Genomic DNA, 13,684 nt, shown 5'->3' on the forward strand with positions numbered 1-13,684 from the left:
TATTTAGGTGGAAACAACATCATACAATTTGGGGTATAATTGTGGATCTGGCAATTCTGCTGATATCTTTTTGTCAATATCATGAGGTGAGGTAAGCTTGCTTTCACCATGTAACCATAATAGTATATGAGCATGCGGAAGACCTCGCTTCTGGAACTCAATTGTTTACATTCCTATTTTAATCAAGGAAATTATTTTGTAGGTGTTAGTAGCATAAATACTTGAAATAGATATAGCTAAAATTAACTAACATAATTGTAAGTTAATGAAACTTGTAAGTAATCTGACCTGCATCAACTTCTCCAAAAATATTTTCCTTCTTAAGATCTGCAATGAGATTATCAACCTTCATCTTGAACACTCGACATACTATATATGGTCGCTCATCTGGTTTTAGGTTTATGGAACACACAAAATCTGCGATTTCTTTCCAATTAGAATTGCAAGTGATTGTAATAAAAAGGTATGGAAAGCCCATCTTCTTACATATCGCCATAGCATCCTGGCAATTATTGAACATATCAATACTTAGGTTGATTAGTTGAGAATATGGAATGAATGAGAATCCAAACATCGGGATGTTTGTTTCCTTAATCACAACAGCTGTAGTTTTTTCTTGGAAGTTTAGACGACAAGAGTGATATGTTGATTTGTACTTTCCGATAATACCCGAAACAACTAAACCACTAAATTGGTAGACCACACCTTCCATGAGTTTGTCATTAAAGATCTCAATGACAGTCGAGCCTTTTATTGATGCTTGTATTTTAGAACTCTGTAAATTATAAAAAAAAATGCTGAAATATTTGAAAATTTTCCAAGAAAAAAATTGTAAAGTTCGTAAATATACCTGATGATCCATCAATACCATGTCAATACTACCTATGTCTGATGGATTGTCAAAGGAAGGTAGAGTCCATAGACGTAATATCCTTGTAGTGAAGGAACTTGTTGCTTTTGAAAGACAAACATCTGATATGAGGTCTGTCATGGTTGAGGGGAAGGAGGGGAAGTAGAGATAGTTGTTTGAGAATTTTTGAGATGGAGAACGTGAATTCTGAAATGTGTGATAATGATTTTTTTTATAATGAAGTTTTTATTTTTAAATTATTTTAAATTTTGTATTTTAAATTTGCCTCTTTTTTTATGAGTTAAAGATGATGAATATAAGATCAGGTACATTGTTAACCTCAAGTACTTCTACTTGATTAAATCTAAACTAATCCACGAATTTAGAGTTAGTAAAAAATCAAAATTCAATTCTGAGTTTTTAAAGCATTGATATGTGACCAGGTGCCAGGATGTTTCAAGTTTCTTTTTCACCTTAAATTGTGGGATTTTTAATTCAAAATATAATATTATATTATCAGAATTTTTATTCAAAATTCAAAACTTTTGACCACCGAAGTTAAAAAAATCATTCGAAATTTTTTTAGCTGGTTGTTACGTTTGTTTTTTCTTTTCTTTTATATTTTGAATTTCAAATAGTATATAGGTTTATTAGATGAATATTATGAAGCTTGACTATATAATATTTCATGAGTTTTAATAGCTTGACACATGTCCCTACAATTGTGGAAGTTGTAGATTGTTGACACCTAAGTTTTAAATGACTCTCAAACTATATATTATTAGATTTTTATAAATTGGAAAGGGAAAATAACAAGAAACTTCAAATTAAAGATAAATTAAAACAGATGTGTATCAAGCTTGAGGTACTGGAGAAAATACAAATAGTCTAAGTTCTTACCACTAATTTGTCATCACTGGCTAAATACGATAATCAATCAATATATATTAGAAAAGAAGAACTTCCATAGTGACGTGTCAGCACCAGATTAATTCTTAGTGACGTTTCAGCACCAGATTAATTCTCATAAAAATTATTTCACGTGTCAATTTGTTAGAGGATATAATTTTCAATTGATATTTGTTTTAATTTTATATATTCTAACCTAATTAATTGATATTATTTTAGAAGATATAATTTTCAATTGATATATGTTTTAATTTTATATATTCTAGAATAATTTATTGATATTATTTTAAAAGATAAAATTTGGTCTTTTAATTTATTTTAAATTTATTTTTAGAATATATTGATTAATTTTTATTGAATTTTCGAATTTTTTATTAATTCGGGATTTTATGAGTTTTTATTGTGATTTGCTAGATTTTGTTAGTTTTTATCTATCTTTATTTAATACCATTTTTAATATTAGATTTGATTAGGATTTAGGTTGTTTATTTCTTGATTTTATCTTAATTTATCTTATTATTTATTTTAAATCCAGAAAATACTTTATTTTATTTTAGATTTACTTTTAGCGTATATTAATTAAATTTTCTTAAATTTTTGAATTTTTAATGAATTCAGGATTTTAGGAGTTTTTATTGTGATTTGCTAGACTTGGTAGTTTTTATCTATCTTTATTTAGTACCTTTTTAAATTTTAGATTTGATTCTAGGTTGTTTATTTCTTAATTTTATCTTATTATTTATTTAATTTTACTTTCAGGAAATATTTTATTTTATTTTACATTTATTTATAGAGTATAATAATTAATTTTTATATAGTAAGTCAGTGATGAATAATGTTTTCACGCTCTGCTAGGGCAGGCGATTTCCGGCAGGATCACTGGCCACGGAATGGAAGACAAATGCAAACCAATGATCGGAGACAAACATTATCCTTCTCCGTTTTCATTGATGGCTTGGGTGATAGGATTTCAAGGAGGAAAGTGGAAAACATATTTTCTAAAGCTGGACATCTGCGTGAAATTTTCGTCCAAAGGCAGAGAAGGGTGGGAAGGCGTTTCAGAGTTGGTTTTGTACGTTACAGCACTGATGAGGAAGCTTGGATTGCAATCCGAAAGTTCAATGGATTACGGTTGGATGGGGCGTTCCTGGAGGTAAAGAAAGCCAAGTGTCAAGGCGAAGCACAACGTATATGGAGACCCTCAGAGACTAGGAAGATCGATAAATCGCATCAACAAAAAATCTGGAAACGAAAGGTGAAAGCTACAGGTGCCTTGACAGAAAAACTTCAAGGAGATGGGAGCCTTTCATACACGACGTCCAATATAGATAAAGAATGGCTCAAACGGTGCGCGGGGGCATCGATGCATGGTTTACAGTCCATAGAAAGCTTGCAGGAGTTTTTTATTAGAAATGGTTTAACAAGCTTTAACATCAAATCCATGGGGGCGAAGGATGTGTTATTAGAATTTCAATCCGAAGAGGATAAAGATTTCATTTTAAAGGAAGCGAGGGGTTTTTTTGAGGATCGCTTTGAAGGAATCTCTTTGACACCAGAGTTATGGTGTGCTACATCACACTTGGTGTGGGTGAGACTATGGAAGGTACCGATGTGTGCCTGGAATGGTGATTTTTTTGATATGGTGGCAACTACTTTTGGAAGGTACGTATGTATGGATGGTCCTACAAAAAGAAAAGAACACGTGGATTATGCAAGAATATTGGTGGAGACGACGGTACCGGTATTCAACCCTCGAGAAGTAACAATACAGTTCGAATCCGGGGTCAGCTCGATTATTATCGAACGGGAAACTTCACTCGCTCATGATCGTAAAAGGGAGGAGGCTCGTGCTGAAAATCCTGTTGATAATTCATCATTGGACTCAAAGGAAACGAACACTTGGGAGAACGGAGATGAGGAAGACATTTCTCAACGAAATATGGATCCAGAAGATGTTTCAGATACTGATGATTTGTCCAACACTGGGCACGGCGGAGGAACGGTGACCAGAAACGCCGGTGAGAGGGTGAACAAACCTGACGAGTTAGAAGACACGTGGCGCAATCAAGGAAACGACGAGGCGGAATTGGGGGATAGAAATCAGTCGCTGATTTTGTTTGAAAAAGAACGGCTGATTCAGCAATCTTTGCAATGGTCAATCCCAACACAGCATCAAAACGCACAGGAATTAAGGAATCTGAATGCCATAACGGGTGGTCAAACTTTGATGGGGGGGGAGAGATTGTGGGCAAATGATCAGGAGTGGTCTTTGGAATTATTAAATGGACAGTTACAGATTTCAAATAATAAGGGAGATGTATTAGTTTTGTCCAAAGGGCCCACACGGGTTTTCTCCCATGGACCAGCGGTTATGGGTTCTTTGTTTGAATCTCAAAAACGTTTGTGTGGGCCGCAACTTATTGCCAACAATAACACATTGAATGAATCTGATTTGGCCCTACTAGAGATGGGTCAACAAGCTGGAGGACCGAATGATTTTGAGGGATCTTTCTTTGATGATATATCACAAACAGAGATCGATGATGTTGTGCCTGTAACGAGAAAAAGAGGCAGACCAAGAAAAGCTGAAACAACGGCGAGAAGGGGTAGAGGGCGTCCTCGTGGGAGCAAAAATAAGCAGGTGCGCAGAAAGGGAACTTCATCTTGGCGTGCAGAAGCAGAGGGGGAGCAACGCATGCTAACACGTGCTCAGAAAACCTAGATTCTTGGAAAAGAGTTGGGTTTGGTGTATCAGGGATCAGAGGAGCTTATGATTGAGGGATTGGAGGCACAAATTGCTTCTAATCATCCATCTGTACCTAATTAATGGAGTTGGGGGTGTGGGTCACATGGAATGTGAGGGGATTATGTGGCTCAGGGAAGAGGAGGGTGGTGAAGCATGCAGTGTCTAAACTAAAGCCAACGGTGCTGCTGTTTCAGGAAACAAAGCTTGATGCTCAGAGACAACACAATTTGGAGGATATGGCCAAGACCTTACATATGGGTCTTGTGACCGTACCAGCATCAGGGACATCAGGAGGGTTAGCAACATTGTGGAGATTAGGTTCCTTGGAGGTTGTGGGGTTGAGGTGTGAGAGCAGGTACATACTTTTATTTGTTAAGTACCCAGGTATAGCTGAAATTTTGTTGGTGGGGAATATATACGGGGCTCATACAGGGGAAAATCGAAGACTGATGTATGCAGAATTGTTGGAGGCAATGCGAGGTCATATTGGGGGTATGATTCTAGGGGGTGACTATAACACAATTTTAAAGGATGGGGAGAGGAAAAATGAGGCAGGATTGGGAGTGGGGGATCGTGAGTTTAAGGAGTTTGTGGGTGAGGCAGGACTGCTGGATTTCCCTCTTCATAATTCACAATTCACTTGGTTCTCCTCGCGCAACAATGGCATCTGGAGCAGACTGGACAGATGGTTTGTATCGGAGGATTTAATGATGCTATGTACTAATGTCACACAGACAGTGTTGGATTGGAGCTGCTCTGATCATCGTGCGGTCTCAATCTCTTTTGGGTCAAAAGATTTTGGACCAAAGCCATTTTATTATTTCAATCACTGGGTATTGGAGGATGGTTTCCAGGAGCTTGTGCGGGACTGGTGGGATTCAGCTATAGTTGAGGGCTGGTCTGGCTTTGTATTACAGTCCAAGTTAAAGGGACTAAGGGTGAAAATTAGAGAGTGGAGAAAAAAGAAAGGTTCCTGGGGTGTGGAGAAAATAAAGATTTTAGAGGAATCATTGAATGACATTATGCAACGGATGGAAAATGAGGGAGTGTCTGAGAACTTGAGGAGAGACAGGTTGGTTATTTTAGAGGATTTATGGAAGGAATATCGAGTGGAAGAACGAACTTGGCTTGCTAAATCAAGGCTGCGTTGGATGAAAGAGGGAGACCGAAAATCTCGTTATTTCCATAAGGTATGCAAAGTCAAGATGGCTAAGAAGAACTTGAGTCAGTTGGAGTTTGGAGGCAGAGTGCTGGAGGATCCTAATGAGATAAAGGAAGCTATTAAACAGCATTTTCAGACTTTCTTTCAACAAGAGGCGTGTGCAAGACCAGTTCTCCGTAATAGAGGATTGAAAAAGGTGTCTCCAGCAACCGCGAGGTAATGTGGTTTGGACACCCCCACCATATGGGGTTTTAAAATTTAATGTGGACGGGGCTGCTAAAGGTAGCCCGGGAGTTAGTGGGATTGGAGGGGTGTTGCATAATTCAAATGGCAACATTTTGGCTTATTTCTCCATGTCAACTGGTATTTTGTGGGCTTATGAGGCGGAGGTACAGGCTATCCTACATGCTCTACTGTTCTGTCCATTTTAACTGTCATCAGGTTCTTATTGAAAGTGATTCTACGTTAGCAATAGGGTGGACTTTAAATAGTCATAGGAGACCATGGAAGTTACAACAGATTTTTAATCAGATTGATTATCTGTGGGAATTGGTATCTTGTGTGGGAATACAACACATTCTAAGGGAGGGTAATGGAGTAGCTGATTTTTGGGCTAAACAAGGATGTGGCAGATCTGATGTAATTTGGTCTTTCACTGAGACCAATTTTTAGCTTAAATGGGAGGGATGTTCCCATATCTCACTGTTTCATTCAATAAAGTTTCATTTTAGAAAAACAAAATAATTAATTTTTATTGAATTTTCGGATTTTTAATTAATGCAGGATTTTATCAAAATAAATCTAAAATAAAATAAAATATAGAGTTTATCATGTTGTGATTGATGGTTTGTGCCATTTCAGTTTATCCTTTGTTCGTAATTCAATCCTGAATTCTTAAATTTCACATATTTTGTGTGTTTTGATCCAAAAGTTTACAAATTTTTGCATAGACCCTTTAACGAATCATTGTTGAAGACGTAATGTTTTGATTCTGATGTAATGTTTTTTCTATTGTTCTTCTTCCGCTTTTGTATTTTTTTAAACCAGATTTTAGTATAGTTTGTAGAAATCCATGCGTGTGAAGCCATTCTAAACCAGATTTTGGTATAATTTATAGAAATTTACGAAACTTAGGATAGCCTGAATTTATATTCATTTCTCAAATTTTGCATGTTTTTATTCATCATGTTTGAGCTGTGTGTATAAGCATACTATTTGCACTGTATGTGAATGATGCACAACTTACAATTTTTTTTTTTAATGATGCACAGGTCAGTCAAATTGATGAAAGCATATGAAGAGCTCACATTTAATCTTCATGAGTATGTTTAGCCCATTCTTAAGGTTGGTTCATGTTTTCCTCAAACTCATTAGTTTTGCATATACTCATGTTTTAGTATGCCAATTGGGTGACTTATCCTACTTTGCTCTATATATTTCCTTAAGTTCAATTTAAATTGATTGTTAGTATAAGTTTATTGGTGAAGTAACCACAATTATTTTGGGTGGGAGAATTATTTTGTTTTTTTCTCACATATATAGATAATTTGCTGGGGTGCGCACATATGGAGCAATACACCATTTTTTGTTTCTCTTGACTGAAATGTTCCTTTGATTTTTTGTTTCACAAGGGTTCCACCCCAAGATTCACAAATACACTAAATACAATTCTTTCACCACAGTCTTTTCAAATTGGTGAAGGAGGGTATTTTTGTAAGGCCCAAGTTTTTTTAAACTTATGCCAAGTAAATAGAATCCTATTCACGATTAGGGTTGATATATCGTGAAGGGAATCCTGAACTAGAGTTTACCAAATGAAATAAATTTATGAAGGAGGAAGTTCAGGAAAAGTCAAAGGATTGTATCGAAGTCGATTTAAGTTATAGCACGACTAATATTCGCCTTAAAACCTAGGACAAGAATCTTAGGAAATAACACTATGTTCCACCCTTGGAACACTGTAGGATTTTAGTCCAAAAATCTTCAGAGAAATGTTAGAACTTCTCTTTTTCCATATATCACAATCGTTTCGAGGCGAAACTCTAGGATCTACGAACGTCAGATTCCAATCATCGGAAGTTTGCCGAAACCGAAACCCTGGTATTTCAAAACCCTAGAATCACCCGACAATGAAGACTTTTTCTATTCAGAGCTTCAAATGAAGATTCCACACGCGTACACCCATTTCTCTCGATGATTTCGATCTTTCTTCAGAAGGAAGATTTCTATTCCGACATCCGATGCAAAAAGCAACTTATCGGGTAAAATAGTTTTACACCGACTTTGCATTAGTTGCCAAAAATACAAGGAGACCTCATTTTAGTTTTGGAATTCTTTCGCCAAAACATATCTATTAATTCACGGAGAATGAAGCCAGAAAAATCAGATTCGCGAAACTTTCATTTCGCCGCGTTTTGCCAACCTCTATATATAGCCAAGAAAGGAAGAAAAACACAAAAAAACTACCCATTTTCCCCACCCAAACCCGCGGCCAAGAGAAGAAGAAGGAGGAAGAGTTTTTCTTCGTTACTTGCTTGATCGTTGATCAATCAGTTGCTGCTTCAAGGTTTCGAGGTATAGTCGCTAATCCTTACCTCTGATCGCTTTTTCCATAGCTTTTCTATAGACTTTTCTAAGCTGATAGTTTTGAGGTTTTTGCAAAACTATCCTGAATATTTCATTTCTGATTCTAAACCTCTTCCTTATGTGCCCAAGATCACTTCTGCCGGATTAGATTTTCCGTTATGTCGCCGAAATTCCGCCGGAATCAATTTTAGCCTTAAATACCCATTTTTGGGGTAAAGCTTCAACCTTTAGGCTGAAAACTATCGCCTTAGCTTAGTGCTAGTAGGATTAGTTGTCATAAATGTCGTTAGTAACGTCCCTGTCAAATTTGCTTTTTGGGATTTCAGTTTTGAAATTCTAAGTTAAAAATCATGACCAAAATACCCCTGCGACAGTTTTTGATCCGATAATTTTTCCGAGTTTAGAATACCCTTAGTTACGGCTAATGATAGCATAGGAACCAAGTTTGATCGAAGAAAAATCGAACCCTACAATTACCAAAAGTGGCCGAGCCCTATAGGGGAGGAGGAGGAAAATTCCTTTTTTGAAAACTTGTCCTTTCGCGCTAGATTATCGTACCTCGGAGTATATACTACTTCGTGTAACCTTAGTGAGTATTGATTACTGAGTTTCTGATAGTCTTTGATGGAATTCTGTGGTTTTGCTCTAAAGGTTCTTTTGAAGAATTTCCTGAAGATCAAGGAGCTCATTGTGAAGGAACGTTTGAGGAGAACGCTGGAATAACTAAAGGTAAGGGCAACTTACCTTGCTAGTTAATGCTTTAGGTGTCGATGAATTCGACTTGATTTATTGTTTATGCACTTGTTTGTGTTTGACTGGTAAAATGTTTTCTGAGGCTTCGGCTGACAATGTAGATGATTCATCTACTGAATGCTTTTGATATTGAATTTCATGCTAAGTGCCAAGTGGGTAATTTAGGATGTGTGGTGCATGCTTTATATGCTAAGTGCTACGTGGTTATTGCATAATATGTGGATATATGACATGCTGGTTGATTGGGCTGAGTTATTTATGCTTTTGTAATGAAATCTGAGATTCTGTGTAGTGAGAATAGCGGGCAGGTCATGCCGATTTTATTTTGAGAAAGTTTGATAGGACGAATGAGATTCGGGCCTTGTTATGGTGTTTATGGATCGAGACATTCTCTGGAGTCATTTGGGGATTAGGAGATCCTGAGAACTTATAGGATTTGCGATAAGACTAAAAGGATATCATTTAGTAAAGAAAACTCATAAGACATTAAACAACCTCTAAATCTTTAAATAAAGATAATAAGCTCGAAAGGAAGCTTTGGATGCAAATCTTAGTTTTTGGAAAACGAGAAGTGTCGTCGGATCCAAGTGTTGAGATATTGAGAGGTTTTGAGTATGTTGATACTCTTGTGCTCTGGGAGCAGTTGTGTTGTTGGGCTATCTGAGAGATAAGCCGGGAAACGGGTAGTTTCCGAGCATGTTGATGCTCTTTGCTCGTTGAGCAGTGTTGACCATCGGATAGAGATGAGTCGGATGATTTGGAGATCATCATGAGATACAGTTTATGCCTTCGGGTACAGTTTATGCCTTCGGGTACAGTTTATGCCTTCGGGTAATTCGGACATCGACGGGGGATATGATCGACCGTGAGGTTAGGATCGACCTGTTGATTGTCGGGCATGGCGGAGGGAAAAGTCGACCCGCAGGGTTAGGACTGATCCGGCTATGTCAAGGTTGTAAGTGACACTCGAGGGTTATGGTCGACACAATGCCAGTGTTAGGACCGACTCGATCGTGCCCAGCCTACCTCTTCCAGAACTGTCGAGATTGACGTTGCATTGACATATCATGCACTCTAATTGTATTCGCTGAGATTTGGATGAGTGGATGTTGATAAACATCGTTAAGTGTTTTGATGAATAGATGTTGATAAATATCGTTAAGTGTTTTGATGAATAGATGTTGATAAATATCGTTAAGTGTTTTGATGAATAGATGTTGATAAATATCGTTAAGTGTTTTGATGAGTAGATATTGATAAATATCGTTATGTGCTTTGATGATTGAATTGTATTAGAGATTTGATAACATGCTATGTTTAAACCTTAGGGTAGACAATGCAGAACTTATATGTATATATACAACATATAAATATACCCCTTATACTTTACCTGATGTCTTGTATTCTCCATACTGTATTCCGTAAGTTGACCCTTGCACGTGCTACCTGTGTTTGGGGGGCTATGTATGCCCTTTTTGTCAGATGTCGTCGGTGGATTCTTTCGTGATTCTTCGTCGTTCGGGGAAGACCCGGAGCGAAATGACTACTACTGAGCCTTCGACGTGGAACCGGACTTCATGCATGACCAGATGAGAGTCGATGATGGAAGTATGGGGGATGGGTGTTTAGAGTCTACTAAGGTTGGGTGTTAGTGTCCTAGCTCTGACTTATTCTTATTTTTGAGGGCTTGTGTTGCTGACACTTGACCTATCATTTTGGAATTGTACATTTTTCCTACGGGCGTTACACTTTGTAAGATCAAGTTTTGATCTAGTAGTACAACTCTATGTTTTGATGATTACAAGTTAACCTTTTGATATGAACAATTGTGGTACTCTAACGTGTTTTTCTGAGTGTGCTATTTACAGGCTCTAACCTCAACTCAATCTCACACAAATCAGAAGCACTGTGTATAAAGGGTAACCCAAGCAACGCTTTCGCATTCACCATGTTCAGTATGAACAGTGGAAAAGCTTCAGAAGTTCTGAAGCTATACAAACTCTGATGTGGACTCAGTCGCTAGAAGCTCTGAAGATCCAGAAGTTCTGATAACCAAGAAACACTGAAGGTTCAGATGTTCTGATGGTGTAGAAGACTCTGAAGATCCAGAAGCTGAATAGTGGAAACTCTGAAGTCCAGAAGCAAGAAACTCTGAAGGCCATGTTCTTCTGTCTGAGTTCAGAATCAGAAGATACAATGGTCAGAGGATCTGTGCTTTCCCTCTGACTTTGATCAACCGGCTTCACAAGTTCCAATATGAAGTATTCCCCTGATCAGAAGTCTCCTAGGTTAAAAGGTCAAGTCGCTATCCAAGTACAAAAGCAAGTGTACCTTCCTGACGACCTACCTAACGTTCTCAGCCACAGCAGAAGCTGGATTTTCCAGAACTGCCCTCCAACGGTAGCATTTCCCATGCAACGCTCAACCCTAATCCTTGGAGTATATATAGAGGCTGAAGATTGAAAGAAGCGGCGAGAGAAAAAAAAAACACATATACGCGCAAGACATATTCAAAATATTCTAAGCTTTCTTTCATCTGAAATTCATTGTGTTTACTATTAGCTTTTTAGAAGCAAATCTCTTGTAAACAATTCTTTGATATACAGTTTGTTTAGTTCCTTTAGGAGATCAAGGTTGATCGGATCCTAGAGAAGACTAAGAGAGTGAATCTTAGTGTGAGCTAAGTCAGTGTAATTGTTAGTCACTTGTAGGTTTCAAGTGCAGTTGTAACTCTTACCTGATTAGTGGATTGCCTTCATTCTAAGAAGGAAGAAATCACCTTAACGGGTGGACTGGAGTAGCTTGAGTGATTTATCAAGTGAACCAGGATAAAATCCTTGTGTGCTTTTCTATCTCTTATCTTTAGCACTTAAGTTCTCGAAAGATTTGTCAAAATCTTTAAGGTGGAAGTTTTGTTCTGAAAACGTTATTCAAACCCCCCCCCCCCTTTCTACCGTTTTTCATACCTGCAATTGGTATCAGAGCGCAAGTTCTGATTACCACACCTAACAGTGTTCAGTGATCCGGGCCGGTGTGAAAAACAATGGCTGCCACCACCAGTGAAACTCAAAGAGATGGTTACAACGCAAAGCCTCCTATGTTCGACGGTCAAAGGTTCGAATATTGGAAAGATAGACTGGAAAGTTTCTTTCTGGGTTTCGATGCAAATCTCTGGGATATTATTGTGGATGGCTACGAGCGTCCAGTTGATGCAGATGGCAAGAAGATCCCAAGGTCAGAGATGACTGCAGATCAAAAGAAGCTGTACTCACAACATCACAAAGCAAGAGCAATTCTTCTAAGTGCTATTTCCTATGAAGAGTACCAGAAGATTACAGATCGTGAGTTTGCTAAAGGCATTTTTGAATCTCTGAAGATGTCTCATGAAGGAAACAAGAAAGTCAAAGAATCAAAGGCATTGTCTTTGATCCAAAAGTATGAATCCTTCATCATGGAGCCAAATGAGTCCATTGAAGAAATGTTCTCCAGATTTCAATTGCTTGTAGCTGGCATACGACCTCTCAACAAGAGCTACACAACAAAAGATCATGTCATAAGGGTCATCAGGTGTCTTCCTGAAAGTTGGATGCCTTTGGTGACTTCAATAGAGCTCACAAGAGACGTTGAGAATATGAGTTTAGAAGAACTCATCAGCATTTTGAAATGCCATGAGCTGAAGCGCTCAGAGATGCAAGATCTGAGGAAAAAGTCCATAGCCTTGAAATCCAAATCTGAAAAGGCTAAGGTTGAGAAGTCAAAGGCTCTTCAAGCTGAAGAAGAAGAATCTGAAGAAGCATCAGAAGATTCTGATGAAGATGAGCTGACTCTGATCTCCAAGAGACTCAACCGCATCTGGAAGCACAGGCAGAGCAAGTTCAAAGGCTCTGGAAAGGCAAAAGGAAAGTATGAGTCCTCAGGCCAGAAGAAGTCATCAATCAAGGAAGTCACTTGCTTTGAGTGCAAAGAATCAGGGCCCTACAAAAGTGACTGTCCAAAATTGAAGAAGGACAAGAAGCCAAAGAAGCACTTCAAGACCAAGAAGAGTCTGATGGTGACATTTGATGAATCAGAATCAGAGGATGTTGACTCTGATGGTGAAGTCCAAGGACTCATGGCCATTGTCAAAGACAAAGGAGCAGAGTCAAAGGAAGCTGTTGACTCTGACTCAGAATCAGAAGGAGATCCTAACTCAGACGATGAAAATGAGGTATTTGCTTCTTTCTCTACCTCTGAACTGAAACATGCTTTGTCTGATATCATGGATAAGTATAACTCTTTATTGTCTAAGCATAAAAAGTTGAAAAAGAACTTATCTGCTGTCTCCAAGACTCCTTCTGAACATGAGAAAATTATTTCTGATTTGAAAAATGAAAATCATGCTTTGGTAAATTCTAACTCTGTGCTTAAGAACCAGATTGCTAAGTTAGAAGAAATTGTTGCCTGTGATGCCTCTGATTGTAGAAATGAATCTAAGTATGAAAAGTCTTTTCAAAGATTCCTAGCTAAAAGCGTGGATAGAAGCTTAATGGCTTCAATGATCTATGGCGTAAGCAGAAATGGAATGCATGGCATTGGCTATTCTAAACCAATTAGAAATGAGCCTTCTGTGTCTAAAGCTAAATCCTTGTATGAATGCTTTGTTCCCTCTGGTACCATATTGCCTGATCCTGTACCTGCT

General features: G+C 37.8%; 1 protein-coding gene across 1 annotated transcript; it reads left to right on the forward strand.

The window, feature by feature from the left end:
- The first annotated feature begins 4,585 nt into the window (after window positions 1–4,585).
- On the forward strand, window positions 4,586–6,339 carry LOC130719035 (uncharacterized). Its single transcript, XM_057569686.1, has 3 exons — window positions 4,586–5,843; window positions 5,950–6,056; window positions 6,109–6,339. Exons 1-3 carry the CDS (start codon window positions 4,586–4,588, stop codon window positions 6,337–6,339), a joined length of 1,596 nt encoding a protein of 531 aa, XP_057425669.1.
- The last annotated feature ends 7,345 nt before the right edge of the window (window positions 6,340–13,684 follow it).

This window comes from Lotus japonicus, chromosome 5 (assembly GCF_012489685.1).
Source record: "Lotus japonicus ecotype B-129 chromosome 5, LjGifu_v1.2".
NCBI classification, from domain to species: Eukaryota; Viridiplantae; Streptophyta; class Magnoliopsida; order Fabales; family Fabaceae; genus Lotus; species Lotus japonicus.

What these genes read in the sequence shown, in the direction of transcription:
- LOC130719035 (XM_057569686.1), top strand. Translation starts at nt 4,586, where the DNA reads ATGGAGTTGGGGGTGTGGGTCACATGGAATGTGAGGGGATTATGTGGC. An exon ending in GTGTGCAAGACCAGTTCTCC is followed by an intron (nt 5,844 to 5,949) that starts GTAATAGAGGAT and finishes GGGCTGCTAAAG; the next exon opens with GTAGCCCGGGAGTTAGTGGG. An exon ending in TGTGGGCTTATGAGGCGGAG is followed by an intron (nt 6,057 to 6,108) that starts GTACAGGCTATC and finishes AACTGTCATCAG; the next exon opens with GTTCTTATTGAAAGTGATTC.